At 45.9% G+C, this 13,255-nt stretch overlaps 1 protein-coding gene across 7 annotated transcripts in view; it reads right to left on the bottom strand.

The window, feature by feature from the left end:
- Positions 1–541: 541 nt before the first annotated feature.
- The window catches only part of Armc3 (armadillo repeat containing 3), a 103,464-nt gene continuing 90,750 nt past the window's right edge, over positions 542–13,255 (bottom strand). For 3 of the 7 annotated variants that reach the window (XM_017600429.3, XM_017600428.3, NM_001287020.1), the window contains exons 17-19: positions 10,316–10,510; positions 7,144–7,306; positions 542–869 (exon numbers count right to left, since the gene is read on the bottom strand). In XM_017600429.3, coding sequence (XP_017455918.1) covers positions 660–869; positions 7,144–7,306; positions 10,316–10,510 — 568 coding nt within the window. In that variant the 3' untranslated portion in view covers positions 542–659. The remainder of the gene's footprint in view (positions 870–7,143; positions 7,307–10,315; positions 10,511–13,255) is intronic. The other 4 variants (XM_017600430.3, XM_063276004.1, XM_017600431.3 and 1 more) reach the window with 2 other exon arrangements.

The following is a 13,255-nucleotide window of genomic DNA, read 5'->3' as shown; positions in this document are numbered from 1 at the left end:
AGCATGCAGAGGCAGCAGGAACAGAGAGACTTTGAAATCCTGAAGCCCATGCCCAGTGCATACTTCCTCTGTCAAGGCCACACCTCCTAATCCTTGTCAAGTAGCCTCACTCCCTCATGGCCAACCTGCCGAGTATATGAGCCTATAGGGACCATTCTTACTCAAACCATAATCGTCTCAGTCCCTAATCGGTGTTAAAAATAAACGAATAAAGATGAATAATTAAGTTAGAAAGTATTTTGAAATACTTGAGTCTCTTAAATCTTAAGTCTAGATGAGATGGCCGAGACTCAATTAGACTGAGTTTATTTAAACCAAGTATTCTGAATACCAAAGCGGGACAGTGAGAAGCCCATTCCATTACAGGAAGCAGTGGCTGCGCACCTCCGTGGAAGATTCCTAAGCTCCAAGAGGGCTGAGTTGGTTTTACCCATAATAACCTTCAGTGGGGATGGAGAGCATGGGAGACCCCATAGACCCGGAACTCTACAGCCTGAACCCAGAGCGCCGCATAATCACATCACATCACATCCACATCTTATTTCTACACAAGAACCATTTCTAATACTTTTATTTGAAGTTATCTAAACGGCTAAAGCCCCCTTAAAGAACACAGGAGGACAATCTCTGGTTTGGGTGCTTTTGTGTTCCTCTGACGACTACAGAAAGCGGTAGAGGTCGGCCTCTTTGCTGCGTAGCTTCAGCAGGGTCCCCGGGTGGAACATGAGGTCCACGATGTACTCGTCTGGTGGGGGAAGGTTCCCGATAATGCCCTTCCGAGCCTCGTTCACCAGCTTCACCTCGTTCCACCCTCGGCTGTACTCACCACGCACCAGGCTGCAGCCAACCCCGATTTTATCAGCCAGTGCCTGAGGGAGGAATAAGACACCAGGGGTTCAGGACCATTGGCAAGCAAATGGAGAGCGATCCTTAGTGGGAGAGTTAAACACGGGCATGTTTGACTGAAAGCTAAAAAAGTGAAGAATAGTGAGGTAGGAGCCATACATGGCTGTCTCTGAGGGCTTACCATCCGTAGACTCAGTGTGTGCCGGAGTGCCCTGGGAAAGGACACTTTGCAAAAAGTTAAATGTAGTAGAATACATCAACTAACAACCACCCTAAGATCGAGCGGGTGGTTGGAGGGGAGCTATCCCAGGCCTTCGACCCATGTATCTATCAATCTGTCCATTTCCCAGGGTGCTCTTTGGCCATAGTAGGCCACTGTGAGGTTGAAGCAAGTCCTATTTCCAGCCAGTCTGCTGTGTTATGTAGACAGAACCATGGGGCAGGAGACCACAAACTGCAGCTAGCTCTCTGGCTTCAGTTGCTACCTCACTGCACCTGGTTCCTCCGTCTGATTTCCTCGATTTTGAGGGGTTGTTGTTATTGTTATCGTTTTGTTGTTTTGTTTGTTTAAGTGAAAGAGAATGTGGTACAACTCCGAAGCCATGAGACCAAGTTCTCAACACAAAAAATTATTGACCCAGAGGGACAGAGGGCAAGGAATAAGAGACAGACAGGAAAGAGAAGACAAGAAGCAGGAGAGAACAGGACAAAGGGGATGGAGGATTTGTCCGTGGGACAAAGGACTGCCTCTGGATAGAGAGACAGATGTGGCCCATAGACAAACAGCGGTTTATAAAGGTAGAGGGAAAACTCTGCCTTAGGATGAGGTGATTAATTGGGCATGTTAATTAGGTGAGTCGAAGGGGGCTTTTGATTGCTGGACTTTAGTCCTTTGATAGCTGGACCTTGGTAGTCAGTCTCAGGAGGAGGAAGTGGCCAAATAAGAGAGCGGACCTTGGGGGCTGGCTTCAGGAATGTAATCTAACGTTTCTTTAGCCAGGCAGAGAGAATGGGGGAGAAGGGCAAGGCCTGCCAGAGCCAGGTTTGCCACCCTCCAGTCCCTTTGTTAAGTATCTTTAAAATTAGAAACTTTCCTGTGATGCCACAATGAATAAAAGAGCTTGTTTAGACTGCCCAGGTTCAGACTTCAACTCGGCCAGGATGCTCACCAACCAGTGTGAGCACAAGCCAAGGGCTTTGCTAGCCCTTTTCTTCCTCTGTGAGTTGGGGAGAAGCATGGGACCTTGACAGTTGTGTGAGTGTAAGTAGCACCAGGGAAGACAGCTGAGTTGTAATAGTGGGTTTATGCATGTTTTAATTGAGTATATTTGTTACTATGCAATGACCATCCCAAACTGCATAGTTCAGGACATGCCAAAATGATAAAGTCTTGGTGGTCATTCTCAGGACTCTTAGGTTTTGATTCTGATACTGTTTGTTCAGTAGCTGAAGATAGCCCAGATGGCAGGGACAGCAGAACAAAAAGTATCAAAATCTGTCTCCCTCAAAGATACAAAGTGTGTGTAGTAGAATTTAGTAGTATGTCTTTTTCCCTATTGAAGCACTTTAAATCACTACAATAGTTAACTGTCCCCTATTTGCTAGAGGAAAACTGAAGTAAGATTATGACCTAAAATGGGATTCAGACATCTGCCTCCAGTGTGCAGCCGTAGACAATTCTGTGCGTTGGTGGATGGGTGAATAAGCCTGTGTCTAAACAGCTATTTACCTTGTAATGTGGAATACACAAAAGTCCCCCACTCAGAGGGAACGGGGGCAGGAGTGGGGCTTAGCTGCTGGACAGCATTAGGAAAATGCCTGTGATAGGTTGGAGATGGATTGACACACACCTCCACCTATGTAGACAGCCCTGTCGCATTCTGCCCCTGTGCATCAGGGTGGACAGGATTGACAAACGTTCCTGGTTGGTTGTCAAGGCAGCTGTGAACTATGGAGGAGAGGGCAGGAAGGGAAACAAGTAAATGAGTGTAGGGATAATCTCTTGTGTACTGTGTGGCAGCATCACCTGTCAATTAAAAGTTGATGGCCTATTAGCGACAGACAGGAAGTAGAAGGTGGGAGTTCCGGTAGAGAGATTGGAACTCTGGGGGATAGTCAGAGGCAGGAGATTTGTCACCTGAACTGAGGAAGGATAACCAGCCATGTGGCAGACATCGAATAAGTTTAAATGGGTTAAATAAGTTACGAGGTAGCTGGGAAACAAGCCTAGCAAAATCCATTGTTAAGCATTGTTAATAAGTAATAAGCCTCCGAGTCGTTACTCTGGAACTGGGGTGCGGGAGGTAAAGCTGAGGTTAGGTTATGAGTGAGTGACTTGTTGGCTGCCAAAGGCCAGGGAGTAAAGCCAGTCAAGGGCCATCGGTCTGGAAGAAAATGGGCAAAAGATGATGTGTGGAGAGGATAAAGAGTGAGAGATTCCAAGAGCGCTGTGCTCAGCATGGCAGTGGTAGGATGCCAAGTAAAGGGACTGAAGATCCGTGTGCCCTCCCAAACCTGTGTTAAGATTAGCTCTAATAATGTATTTGGAGGTGAGATTGGGGGGTGGGGGTATGACTAGGCTTAGAGGAACACTTGCGGGTGAGACCTCCCTCCCCAGGAATTAGAAAAACAGGTAGATTGGCCTGGCTTGTGGGTGGCGAATACCTTCAATCCCTGCACTCTGGGAGGCAGAGGCAGGCAGATAGATCTCTGTGAGTTTAAGGCCAGCCTGGTCTACAGAGCGAGTTCTGGGACAGACAGGGCTATGTCTCAAACAAACAGGAAGAGATGAGCTCTTCTGCCCTGTGAAGATGCCTCAGTAATGATGACTGCAAACCAGGAAGAAGTCTCTACCCACATGCGAATTTTTTTTTTTGTCACATTTACCTTGCATTTCACAGCCTCTAGAACTGTGAGAAATATTTGCTGCTTAGAACCCTTGCCAAACACCAGCCTTTGTTATATAAAAAGGCATTTGGATGATGAATAGGACTGATATAAAACTGAAGTGAGATGCTAATAGAGGGATGGGATTATGAGGTCATGCTGGCACCTTATATGACAACTTAACACAAGGTATACAGTCCTCAGAGAGGAGGGAGCTTCAACTGAGAAATGCTTCCCATAAGCTCAGGCTGTCACAGGTTGCAGGGCATTTGTTAAATAGTGATTGATGGGGGAGGGCCCAGCCCATTGTAGGTGGGGCCAGCCACAGGCTGTGTGGTCCTGGGTGCTATTAAGAAAAGTCTGAGTAAGCCATGAGGAGCAAGCCAGTAAGCAGCACTCCTCTATGGCCTCTGCATCAGCTCCTGCCTTCAGGTTCCTGACCCACTTTGAGTTCCTGTCCTCACTTCCTTCAGTGATGGAATACAATGTGGATAAACCATTTCACATCAATAGTAATCCTAAGGCAATGGCTAATGATATTTGAATACTTGTGGCTCACCCTGGGCCTATATCTGGGGGCATTTCTAGACAGGTTTAACTGAGGGAAGAATCCTTGTGAGATACCATGTGGGAAGCCGTGAAGATAAGCTACAGTGGAGACTCCAGTATGTCTGAGATGTTAAGACTATGAGAAATCAGCTAAGGAAAGTTGCAGGTACAGAACACACCTTGTCCAAGAGAGTTGTCCGCCATGTGCTATAGGAGGAGAGCTTTAGGGGCTGGTCTTCAGGAGCCCAGTTGATTCTACCACAAGCTCAGCGTGCTGGACATGGTGGTATAGGAATTGCTCTCTTCCCTGTTTGTTTTTAAAGGCAAGGCTTCTCTGTGTAGTCCTGGCAGTCACTCTGTAGACCAGACTGCTCTTGGATTCGGAGACCTGCCTGCCTTTGCCTCCCAAGTGCTGAGAGCCATTGTCCCCAGCTCTCCCTTGAGTTGTGGTCCTACTTTGATGTAGCCTCTTCTTACTATGCTTCTGTTCCTCCCATTTGTGATGACAATGTTTGTTCTGTGACATCATATGTTAGAATTATGTAACTTGAAAAAAACGTTTCTACGGGAACCATAGTTAAGGGATTGCTTTGACTCTTAGAATATGCTTTGGGCTTTTGTCCAATGATAGAGATGTTAAGATCTGTGGAGCGGGGGCGGGGGTGGGGCGGGGAAGAGTGTCTTACAGATAACTGAGTGCAGTTTGCATTACAAGATGCCCATGAGACTTTCAGGATGAGACATGGAATATTTTCACTGAAAATGATGAGCTGAGTTGTTAAATTGGTAAGGGATAGAATGACTGCTAACAGTTCATTGTCAGCTTGGCTGGTTTTAGAATCACCTCGTGGACATGCCTCAGGGTATCTCTAATAACAGGAGAGGGAGGAGAGAAGAGCCATTCTGAATGTGGGCAGCAGCATCCCATGGGCTGGGGGAGGGAGGAGTGTTGGGGTGCCCCAGGCTACATAAAAGGGAGAAAAGAAGGAAAAAGTTTCACACCAATGTCTCTTCCTTTGCTCCCTGACTGTGGGTGCAGTGTTACCAGCTGTGGCGGCTGTACGTCCCCATGTCCTTGGTAGCCTGAACAAAAGCTTTTTCCCTTAAATTGCTTCTTGCCAGGTGGTTGTCCCAGAAAGGAGAAAAGCCATTGATACAGAAGTTTATAAGTACTTGGGAGATGGAAGAAATGTGATTTTTCGGTCTGTACGTTCGGGAATTGCTTTCTAAGTTCCTACACAGTGGATAAAAGATCATGCTCTCAAGCTTCCCATTTTCCCTGTGCATTGGTGAATGGTGCTGTCTTTTCTGCTTGTCCAGCCCAGGGCCTGTGGATCATTCTTCTCTTCCCAGGCATTCTCCCAACTACATACAGGCAACTACCAAGTCCTTTTGGTTGTCACATCTGAGTCTTTCAAGCTTTCTCCTCCTTCCACACGGAGCAACACTCCTTAGAATGCCCCTCTTGGACTTGTTGTCTGGCCACCTTCTAATGTGTCACCCTGTCTCTAGGTGTGTGTCTGTTCTAATTCATTTCCCTGTCTATAACAACATGAATGGTCTTTCAAAATCACACACACACACACACACACACACACACACACACACACACACACACACTCCTGACAATTTTTTTTAGCATTTACTCTAACTTTAGGGCCAAGGGCAGGTTATCTGATGCTTCTTATCAGGTCTTCAAATATACCATTCTCTATTTCCCTTCCTCTCCCCTCCCTCCCCTGCTTTCTCTTTAGATGATGTCCTCTGTATTCCTCAAATAGACAAATGCTTCTCATCCAATGTCATTTTAAGTGTAGATGTTTATATTGTTTAGAAAGTTGCTTTTTTCTACCTACTGAAAAATTTTTATATATTTATCTCTCTGTGCGTGTTTCTCTGTGTGTGTTTGTGTGTTTCTCTTTATATATATTTATCTCAGTATGTGTCTGTATGTTTATCTTTCTGTGTGTATTTATCTGTATGTTTCTCTCTGTGTGTTTGCATGTTTATCTCTCTGTGTTTGTGTGTTTCTTCCTTCTGTGTGTGTTTGTGTGTCTCTGTGTTTTTGTGTCTCTCTGAGTGTTTTGTTTCTCTCTGTGTGTGTTTGCATGTTTATCTCTCTCTGTGTGTTTTCTGTGTGTGTGTTTTCATTTTTATCTCTCTGTTTGTGTGTTTCTCCCTTCTGTGTGTGTTTGTGTGTCTATCTCTTGTGTGTTTACCTCTGTGTGTGTGTTTGCATGTACACACGCACCTTCCCCTCTATGTGGATCCTGAGGAACAACCTCAGGTCATCTACTTTGATTGGGAAGTGTCCTTACCTGCTGAGCCACCATCCTGGCCCTGAGACTTGTTTTTAAAAGTCAGAGTCTTGCTGTGCAGCCTATGGTAGCCTCCATCTAGAAAATCTTCCCACCTCAGCCTCTCAGGAACCAGTGTGTGAGTCCCACCACACCTGACAGCTGATAGAACCTTGTGTAACCTTTAACAGATTGGCCGTGTGTCACGTCTCTCTGAGCCCTTCTGATACACCTCAGAGACTTAGGCACCTCTTAACTGCAGAGTCTATCACAGACCTATCACTAACCTCCAAACCCTGCAAGAATCCCAGGAGGACAGGAGGTAGATGATGAAGGTGAGTAACTGTACTTGTAGCAGCCTGATGAAATAAATGTATATGCAGGTGCGTGTGTGTGTGTGTGTGTGTGTGTGTGTGTGTGTGTGTGTGTGTGCACATAATCACGAATATTTCAAATTAAGTAAGTATAAATGCAAAGGTTAAATGTTAGTGACTGATTCATCCTGATAAGATAAAAACAAAACCCTTTAACCTAATGACAAATGAGACAGAAATGTCTTAAATACCTTGAAAAGCAGTGCTCGGTGATAAAAGATCCCCTTCTTGATGTATCCAATTGGTATGACATTGGATTTCAGTTGAAATTTCAACTCACTTATGTGAAGTTCCCAGCTGAAATCAGCTAGCTTCTCTTTTGCAATCTTACCGCCCATTTTATCTGCCACAAACCTGTGCTCATTACATTGAGATGAAAAACAGTTTTAATCACTTACTTTGGATGTTTTCTGTATGATTACATATATAATTGCACATGTAAAAACATTTCCCCTGTTTTTTGTTTTTGTTTTTGTTTTTCTTAAAAAAAGTAGATATACCTGCAGGAAAAAAATCAGCATGCTTACTGTACTGAGACCATCACAAGTACATAAATAAACTGAAATTCTGGTGGTTTCATTCAACACAATGAAGAAAATGAACTAAGATTGCAGTGGGCAGAACACAGGCCAGGAGACTACCACACTGAATGTGAATGTACTTTTAAATTTTTATCTTACTCTTGAACAGTGGGGGAAGAGTTTTAGTCTGAGAGTGGAGGAATTTACCAACTGGTGAGCTTTCTTCTTTCAAGGAACTTAATGCCCATTAGATTCATGGACATTTTCAAATGGCAGGAAAAAAGGCCTATTCTTTTGAGACAAAGTCTCCCCATGTGGCCAAGGCTGGCCTCCTTGTGAGGCTCCTCCTGCCTCTGCCTTCTCAAGACTCGAATGACACCAGTGTATAGCACACCGGTGTAGCCCAGTGTAAATTTCATGACTTTTTTCATTTAGAATTTATCTTTTGAATTAAGAACATTATGACATTATGTAACACTGACATCAAAGAAGAGTGAAAGAGGAGGAAGAAAAATGCATTGTGGGGGTAGCAGGTGTGTGGGAGATAGATTATTGGGAGAGTTTGTTTTGGGTCCCCACCACCACCACCAAAAGTCTGATCTCCTATGATAACGTCAATACACATCTCTAAAATCCCTCTGTAACTAAGAACATATGCGGGGGCGGGGGGAGGGGGAGAATGGAAAGCTTGATCTTTGGCTGTACTATTTAGAATAATGCCTTAAAAAACCTAAGACTGGGGCACGGGGAGGGGGAGGGAGGTTCACATGTAGGGAGAATAGGGGAGAGAGAAGGAAGATCATTGGTGGGGGTGGGGGTGGGGGTGGGATGAACAATCTCTCTGACCTGCCAAAGCCCTGGGATAGGAAGAGGCCCCAGAGGATCTATGTGAGCGACTCTAGCTGAGACTCCTAGCAGTGGGGGATATGGGTCTTGAAGTGGCCACTTCCTGTAGCCAGGCAGGACTCCCACTGGAAGGAGAAGGACGGGAACCCACCCTCAAAACCTTCGACCCAAACTGTGTCCTGCCTATAAGATGTGCAGGGACAAAGACTAACAGAGACTGAGGGAATGACCAACCAATGACTACCCCAAATTGAAACCCATCCCACGGGCAAGGACCAATCCCTGACACTATTGAAGATACTGTTCTGTTTGCCAACAGGAGCCTAGCATAACTGTCCTCTGAGAGGCTCCACCCAGCAGACAATGGAAAGAGAAGCAGAGACTCACACCGGAACATTAGATGGAGCTCAGGAGTCTTATGGGAGAGTTGGGAGAAGGATTGAGGGATCTGAAGAGGACAGGAACTCCACAGGAAGACCAACAGAGTCAACCAACCTGGACCATTGGGAACGCCCAGACACTGAACCACCAGCTAAAGGGCAAGTCCGGGCTGGACCTAGGTTCCCTGCGCATGTGTAGCAGAGGAGCAGCTTGGTCTTTATGCAGGTTTCCCAACAACTGGAGCAGGGGCCGTAAGTGAGCCTGTTGCCTGCCTGCCTGCCTGTGGCTACCGGGTCCCTACAAGGACCCTCTTGCCTGACCTCAGTGGGAGGAGAGGATACGCCCAGCCCCACAGCACTTGATGTCAGGGAAGGGGTGTGACACCCAGAGCGGGGCTTCCCCTTCTCAAAAAGGAAAGTGGAATGGGGGGTGGGGGGTGAGGGAGTACTGGGAGGGGAGGAAGGGCTGATACTGGGTTGTAAAGTGAATAAATAAATGTAAAAGACACACGCAAGAAGAAAACAAAACAGTGCAACTAAACCAAAACAAAGGACAATCCCAAAGCTAAGCAAAACCGAAACAAGCAATGAGGAAGGGAGATGGAGCAGAGCTGTCGATCCATCAGCAGTGACAGCCCACCCACGCGGTGGGAAAGACCCCCGCCATTGTTTCACTCCTGAGCATCAGTTCAAATGTGAAAATAATGGTGATTTGGAAGTGGTGAGTGGAGCCTCTGCAACACCACAGTGTGAGGAAGTACTGGACAAATGTTTACAAGACTCGGTTCTACCCGAGACATCAAGCCTCAAGGACGCAGGAAATCCTTCTAGAGCCAACAGCCCTGGATCTCCCCCTGTCCTGACTGACAGAAATCAGGGATCTGGCAAAGGTGAGGCTCGCAGTTGTCACTTCCGGGTTTGAGGACTGCTACTTGACTCCCGCCTACTGGTGCTGAGGCCAGCAGCTCGCCTGCTGGGCGGTGCCAATCATGGAGCCCATCCCCTATTCTCAGTCCTGCTCCCTGGCAGCCTTCAGAGACCCACTCAGGACCACTGCCTCTTTAATGGAAGGAGCCCAAACACGAATGAGGAGGGCGACTTCGGAGGATTACACAGGGCTCTGCTCAGCCCAGCAGCAAGCTCTCAGAATGCTCACAGCCCACTCCAGAGAAATAGCAACATGACTAGCAGGCACCCGTCAGAAAAGCAAATTTGTATTAACAAAACAAAACAAAAACCAGCAGGGGAGTCCGCCTTTAAATGAGTACCTCATACACCTAAGGAACAATTTAATTTTTACACATAGATTCACTTACGACCTCTCTAAGAGCATACCAAAGATGCCTAGAAAAAAAAAAAAAAGCAAAAGCAAAAGACAGACATTTGTCTCTGAGCAGCTTCAACTCCGACTACACAGAAATGCACCTCAGCTGAAAGGAAAAGGGACTGTAATTCATCGTGCTTCGGCTGCGGGCTCAGAGCACAGGCGCTGTAAACCATCCCGGTTCATTTTGTTGGTTTTATTTTGAAGTAGCTTTAAAGCTACTGGGACTTTTCAAAATTCAGAAATTAGCATAGATAAACAGAAAGAGAGCCTGAGAGGGGGAGAGACTCACTTGGCAAGAACCTCAATCTGTTCCTTAATGTTGACGATAGGCAGTATTGTCTTGATCACCTCCAGGACATACAAACAGAACTCAGGGTCAGGAGGAGGGTACCACTCTTTCTCAGGGCTTTCCGTGAGCTTGGGCACTGCCAGGACCTCTTCTTCCTCTTTCACTTTCTCCTCTTCTTTTTTCCCTTTCCCTTTCCTTTGAGATTAAACAATAACAAAATCCCATATCCTATCAATGGAACGACCAAATACTAACTGTGCTCTGAATTAATCTGAGAAGTATCAGGGGAATAAGGAGAGGGTAATTGGGGAGGGAAATTAGAACAGAATACAGTGTGTGTGTGTGTGTGTGTGTGTGTGTGTGTGTGTGTGTGTGTATGTGTATTATGTATGTATGTGTGTGTATGTGTGTATGTGTGTATGTATGTGTGTATATGTATGTATGTGTGTATGTATATGCATGTATGTGTGTATATGTATGTATGTGTGTGTATGTGTGTATGTATGCATGCAAATTTCATGACAAAGCTCATTATTTTGTAACTATATTAAAAGTTAATTTAAATTTAAAGAGAGGTGTATAGTGGTAAGACTATACAATAAAATACTGGTTAAGAATAAAAAGGAATACTCTACTAATTCACAGAACAATTTGGAAGCATCTCAAAGGCATTATGCTGGCTGGAAAACGTCACTATCAGATGTAACACACCAATGAGCCGATGAAAGTCATTCTTGGCTGGACCTGGTAGTCCATGCTTTTAATGCCAGCACTCAGGAGGCAAAGATAGGCAGATTACTGTGGATTCAAGGCCAGCCTGGTCTACAAGTGAGTTCTAAGCTAACTAGGGCTACATAGTAAGACCCTGAGAAGGCAAAAATAACAGAAAGCCACCACCAAGTCCCTGCATCCAGGAAAAAGAGCGAGCTGCAGTATCAGAGCAGGGCTCTGGGATGGCCCAACTCGTTCTATTCTGACTGTGGTGTCAATGGTTACACAAATTCCCTCTTTAAACTTCTGTAGCATTTTAAAGGGAAAGCACTTTTGTGTCCTGTCAACTTAAAACTTTGTTGCTTGTTTCATTTCCACCACCACCACCGCCCCCCCCCCGTGTAGCCCAGGCTGTCCCAGAACTCACTATTTACACCAAGCAAGCCCTGAACTCAGAAATCTGCCTGCCCCTGTCCCTGCCCCTGCCCCTGCCCCTGCCTCCTAAATGCTGGGATTAAAGGCATGAACCACCACCGCCCGGCTAATTAAAAGCTGTAATTGTGCTGGGCACTCTGCTTACAACTGCATGAGTTAGTATTCACTTTTTCACCAATTATCCCTAGCACGGTAGGTGGGAAAGCTCGCTCTTCCCACACTCCCATTGGGTAACACTAGGCTGCTGGATCCCTTGAACACATTTTCTGCTCAGCACTCTCTCCACAAACAGCTTGTCCTAAACCGTTGCCCCACGCCCAGCCCCATATGCTATAATCGCTTTCAGCATTTCCAGGTAATAGATAATGTCTTCTCTGTCACTGGTCCTCCTCGGGATGGCACTAGTCGAGAGGGACAGAGGGGCTGACTGAAGAGCAAACGACTCTGCCCTGTGCAGTGCCGTTAATAAACGTCATAATCAGAAGCAATGTTTGACTGGGGAGGAAAGGATTTCTGTTAGCTGACATCTCTCAGGTGACACTCCGTCACAAAGGGAGGAAGTCAGAGGTGGAACTTGAGGCAGGAACTGAAGTGTAAGCCATGTAGGTATGTGGGGCTTGCTCCTCAGGGCTTGCTCAGTCTGCTTTCTTATACACCTCAGGACTGCCTACCCAGGGATGGTACTACTAACTGTGGGCAGAGTCCTTCAACATCAATCACTAATTTAAAAAAAAAATGCCCTTCAGACTTGCTGACAGGCTGATCTGCTTGAGGCCATTTTCTCAATTAAGGTTCTGCCTTCCCAGAAGACTGGAGCTGACAGAAAACCAACTAACATATCCTCTGAGAGGAAGAGGACTTTCTCCCTTGATTGTCTCAACAGCCTCTTTGCAAGGAATTCAAAGAAACTTAAAGGATCCAAGAGTCTCGGGCAAGGCTCAGCCTTCAGTCTTCACAACTGACCCATACTCCAAATACAAAACTCTTTGTATTCTCGGCTTTAGTAATTCTTCCTCTCAACAGTCGTCAAGGGCCAACTGAAGTAAAATGGCAGACAAAGTCTTTGGTGAATGAATACCCATGTGGGGGTCACATCAAAAAGTCTGTAGAAATATGCTTGGGTGGGGTTGGGAGAGGGCATTTCAGAATTAATGAAAAGACAAGTCTGAGGGGCCCAAGTAGGTGAGAGCAGCATAGTGTGGGCTGCCCGGTGCCCCTCAGCTCGGCCATAGGTCTGCTCCCCAGGTTCTGGCCCTGAAGTGACAAGTCTCAAGACCAATTGTAGCGTTGGGCGGCAGGGTCCTAAGTGCTTCTGTTGCTCCTTTCTGTCTGAGCTTAGTTGTACACTTCGAGTTTTCTAGCTGACTTTGTCACCTAGTCACTGGGACATGTAAAAAGAACATTAGTTTTAAGGTAAGGGAACTGTTGCTTTCGCTGAACGTGCCACTTCCTTCCTTGTATGCTCGGATGCAAATCTTTTTGTCCTGTGTTCAGGAGACTGGACTCTCACCACATTAAGATTAAGCAGTAGATCTTACCGAAACAATTCACTAATCAATCAATCACTACATGACAGATTCAAACAAGCCAAGAGTATGGGGCTAACTCGGGACCAGGCAGGCGCAAAGCAGCACCTATGTTAAGTAATTCTCAAGTACTGGGCTTATGTTTCAATGAAGCAAACTGGGGGGTGTGAATTATTTATCTTTACCCATTACTTACCACAGAAGAGGTACAAATCAACTGAAGTCTACTTTTCTTTTGACTATTTTGAAAGAAAAATCAAAGATTCCT

The sequence above is a fragment of the Rattus norvegicus genome, chromosome 17, assembly GCF_036323735.1.
Source record: "Rattus norvegicus strain BN/NHsdMcwi chromosome 17, GRCr8, whole genome shotgun sequence".
NCBI classification, from domain to species: domain Eukaryota; kingdom Metazoa; phylum Chordata; class Mammalia; order Rodentia; family Muridae; genus Rattus; species Rattus norvegicus.
The sequence above is the reverse complement of the archived record's forward strand: the minus strand, read 5'-3'. Positions and strand labels throughout refer to the sequence as shown.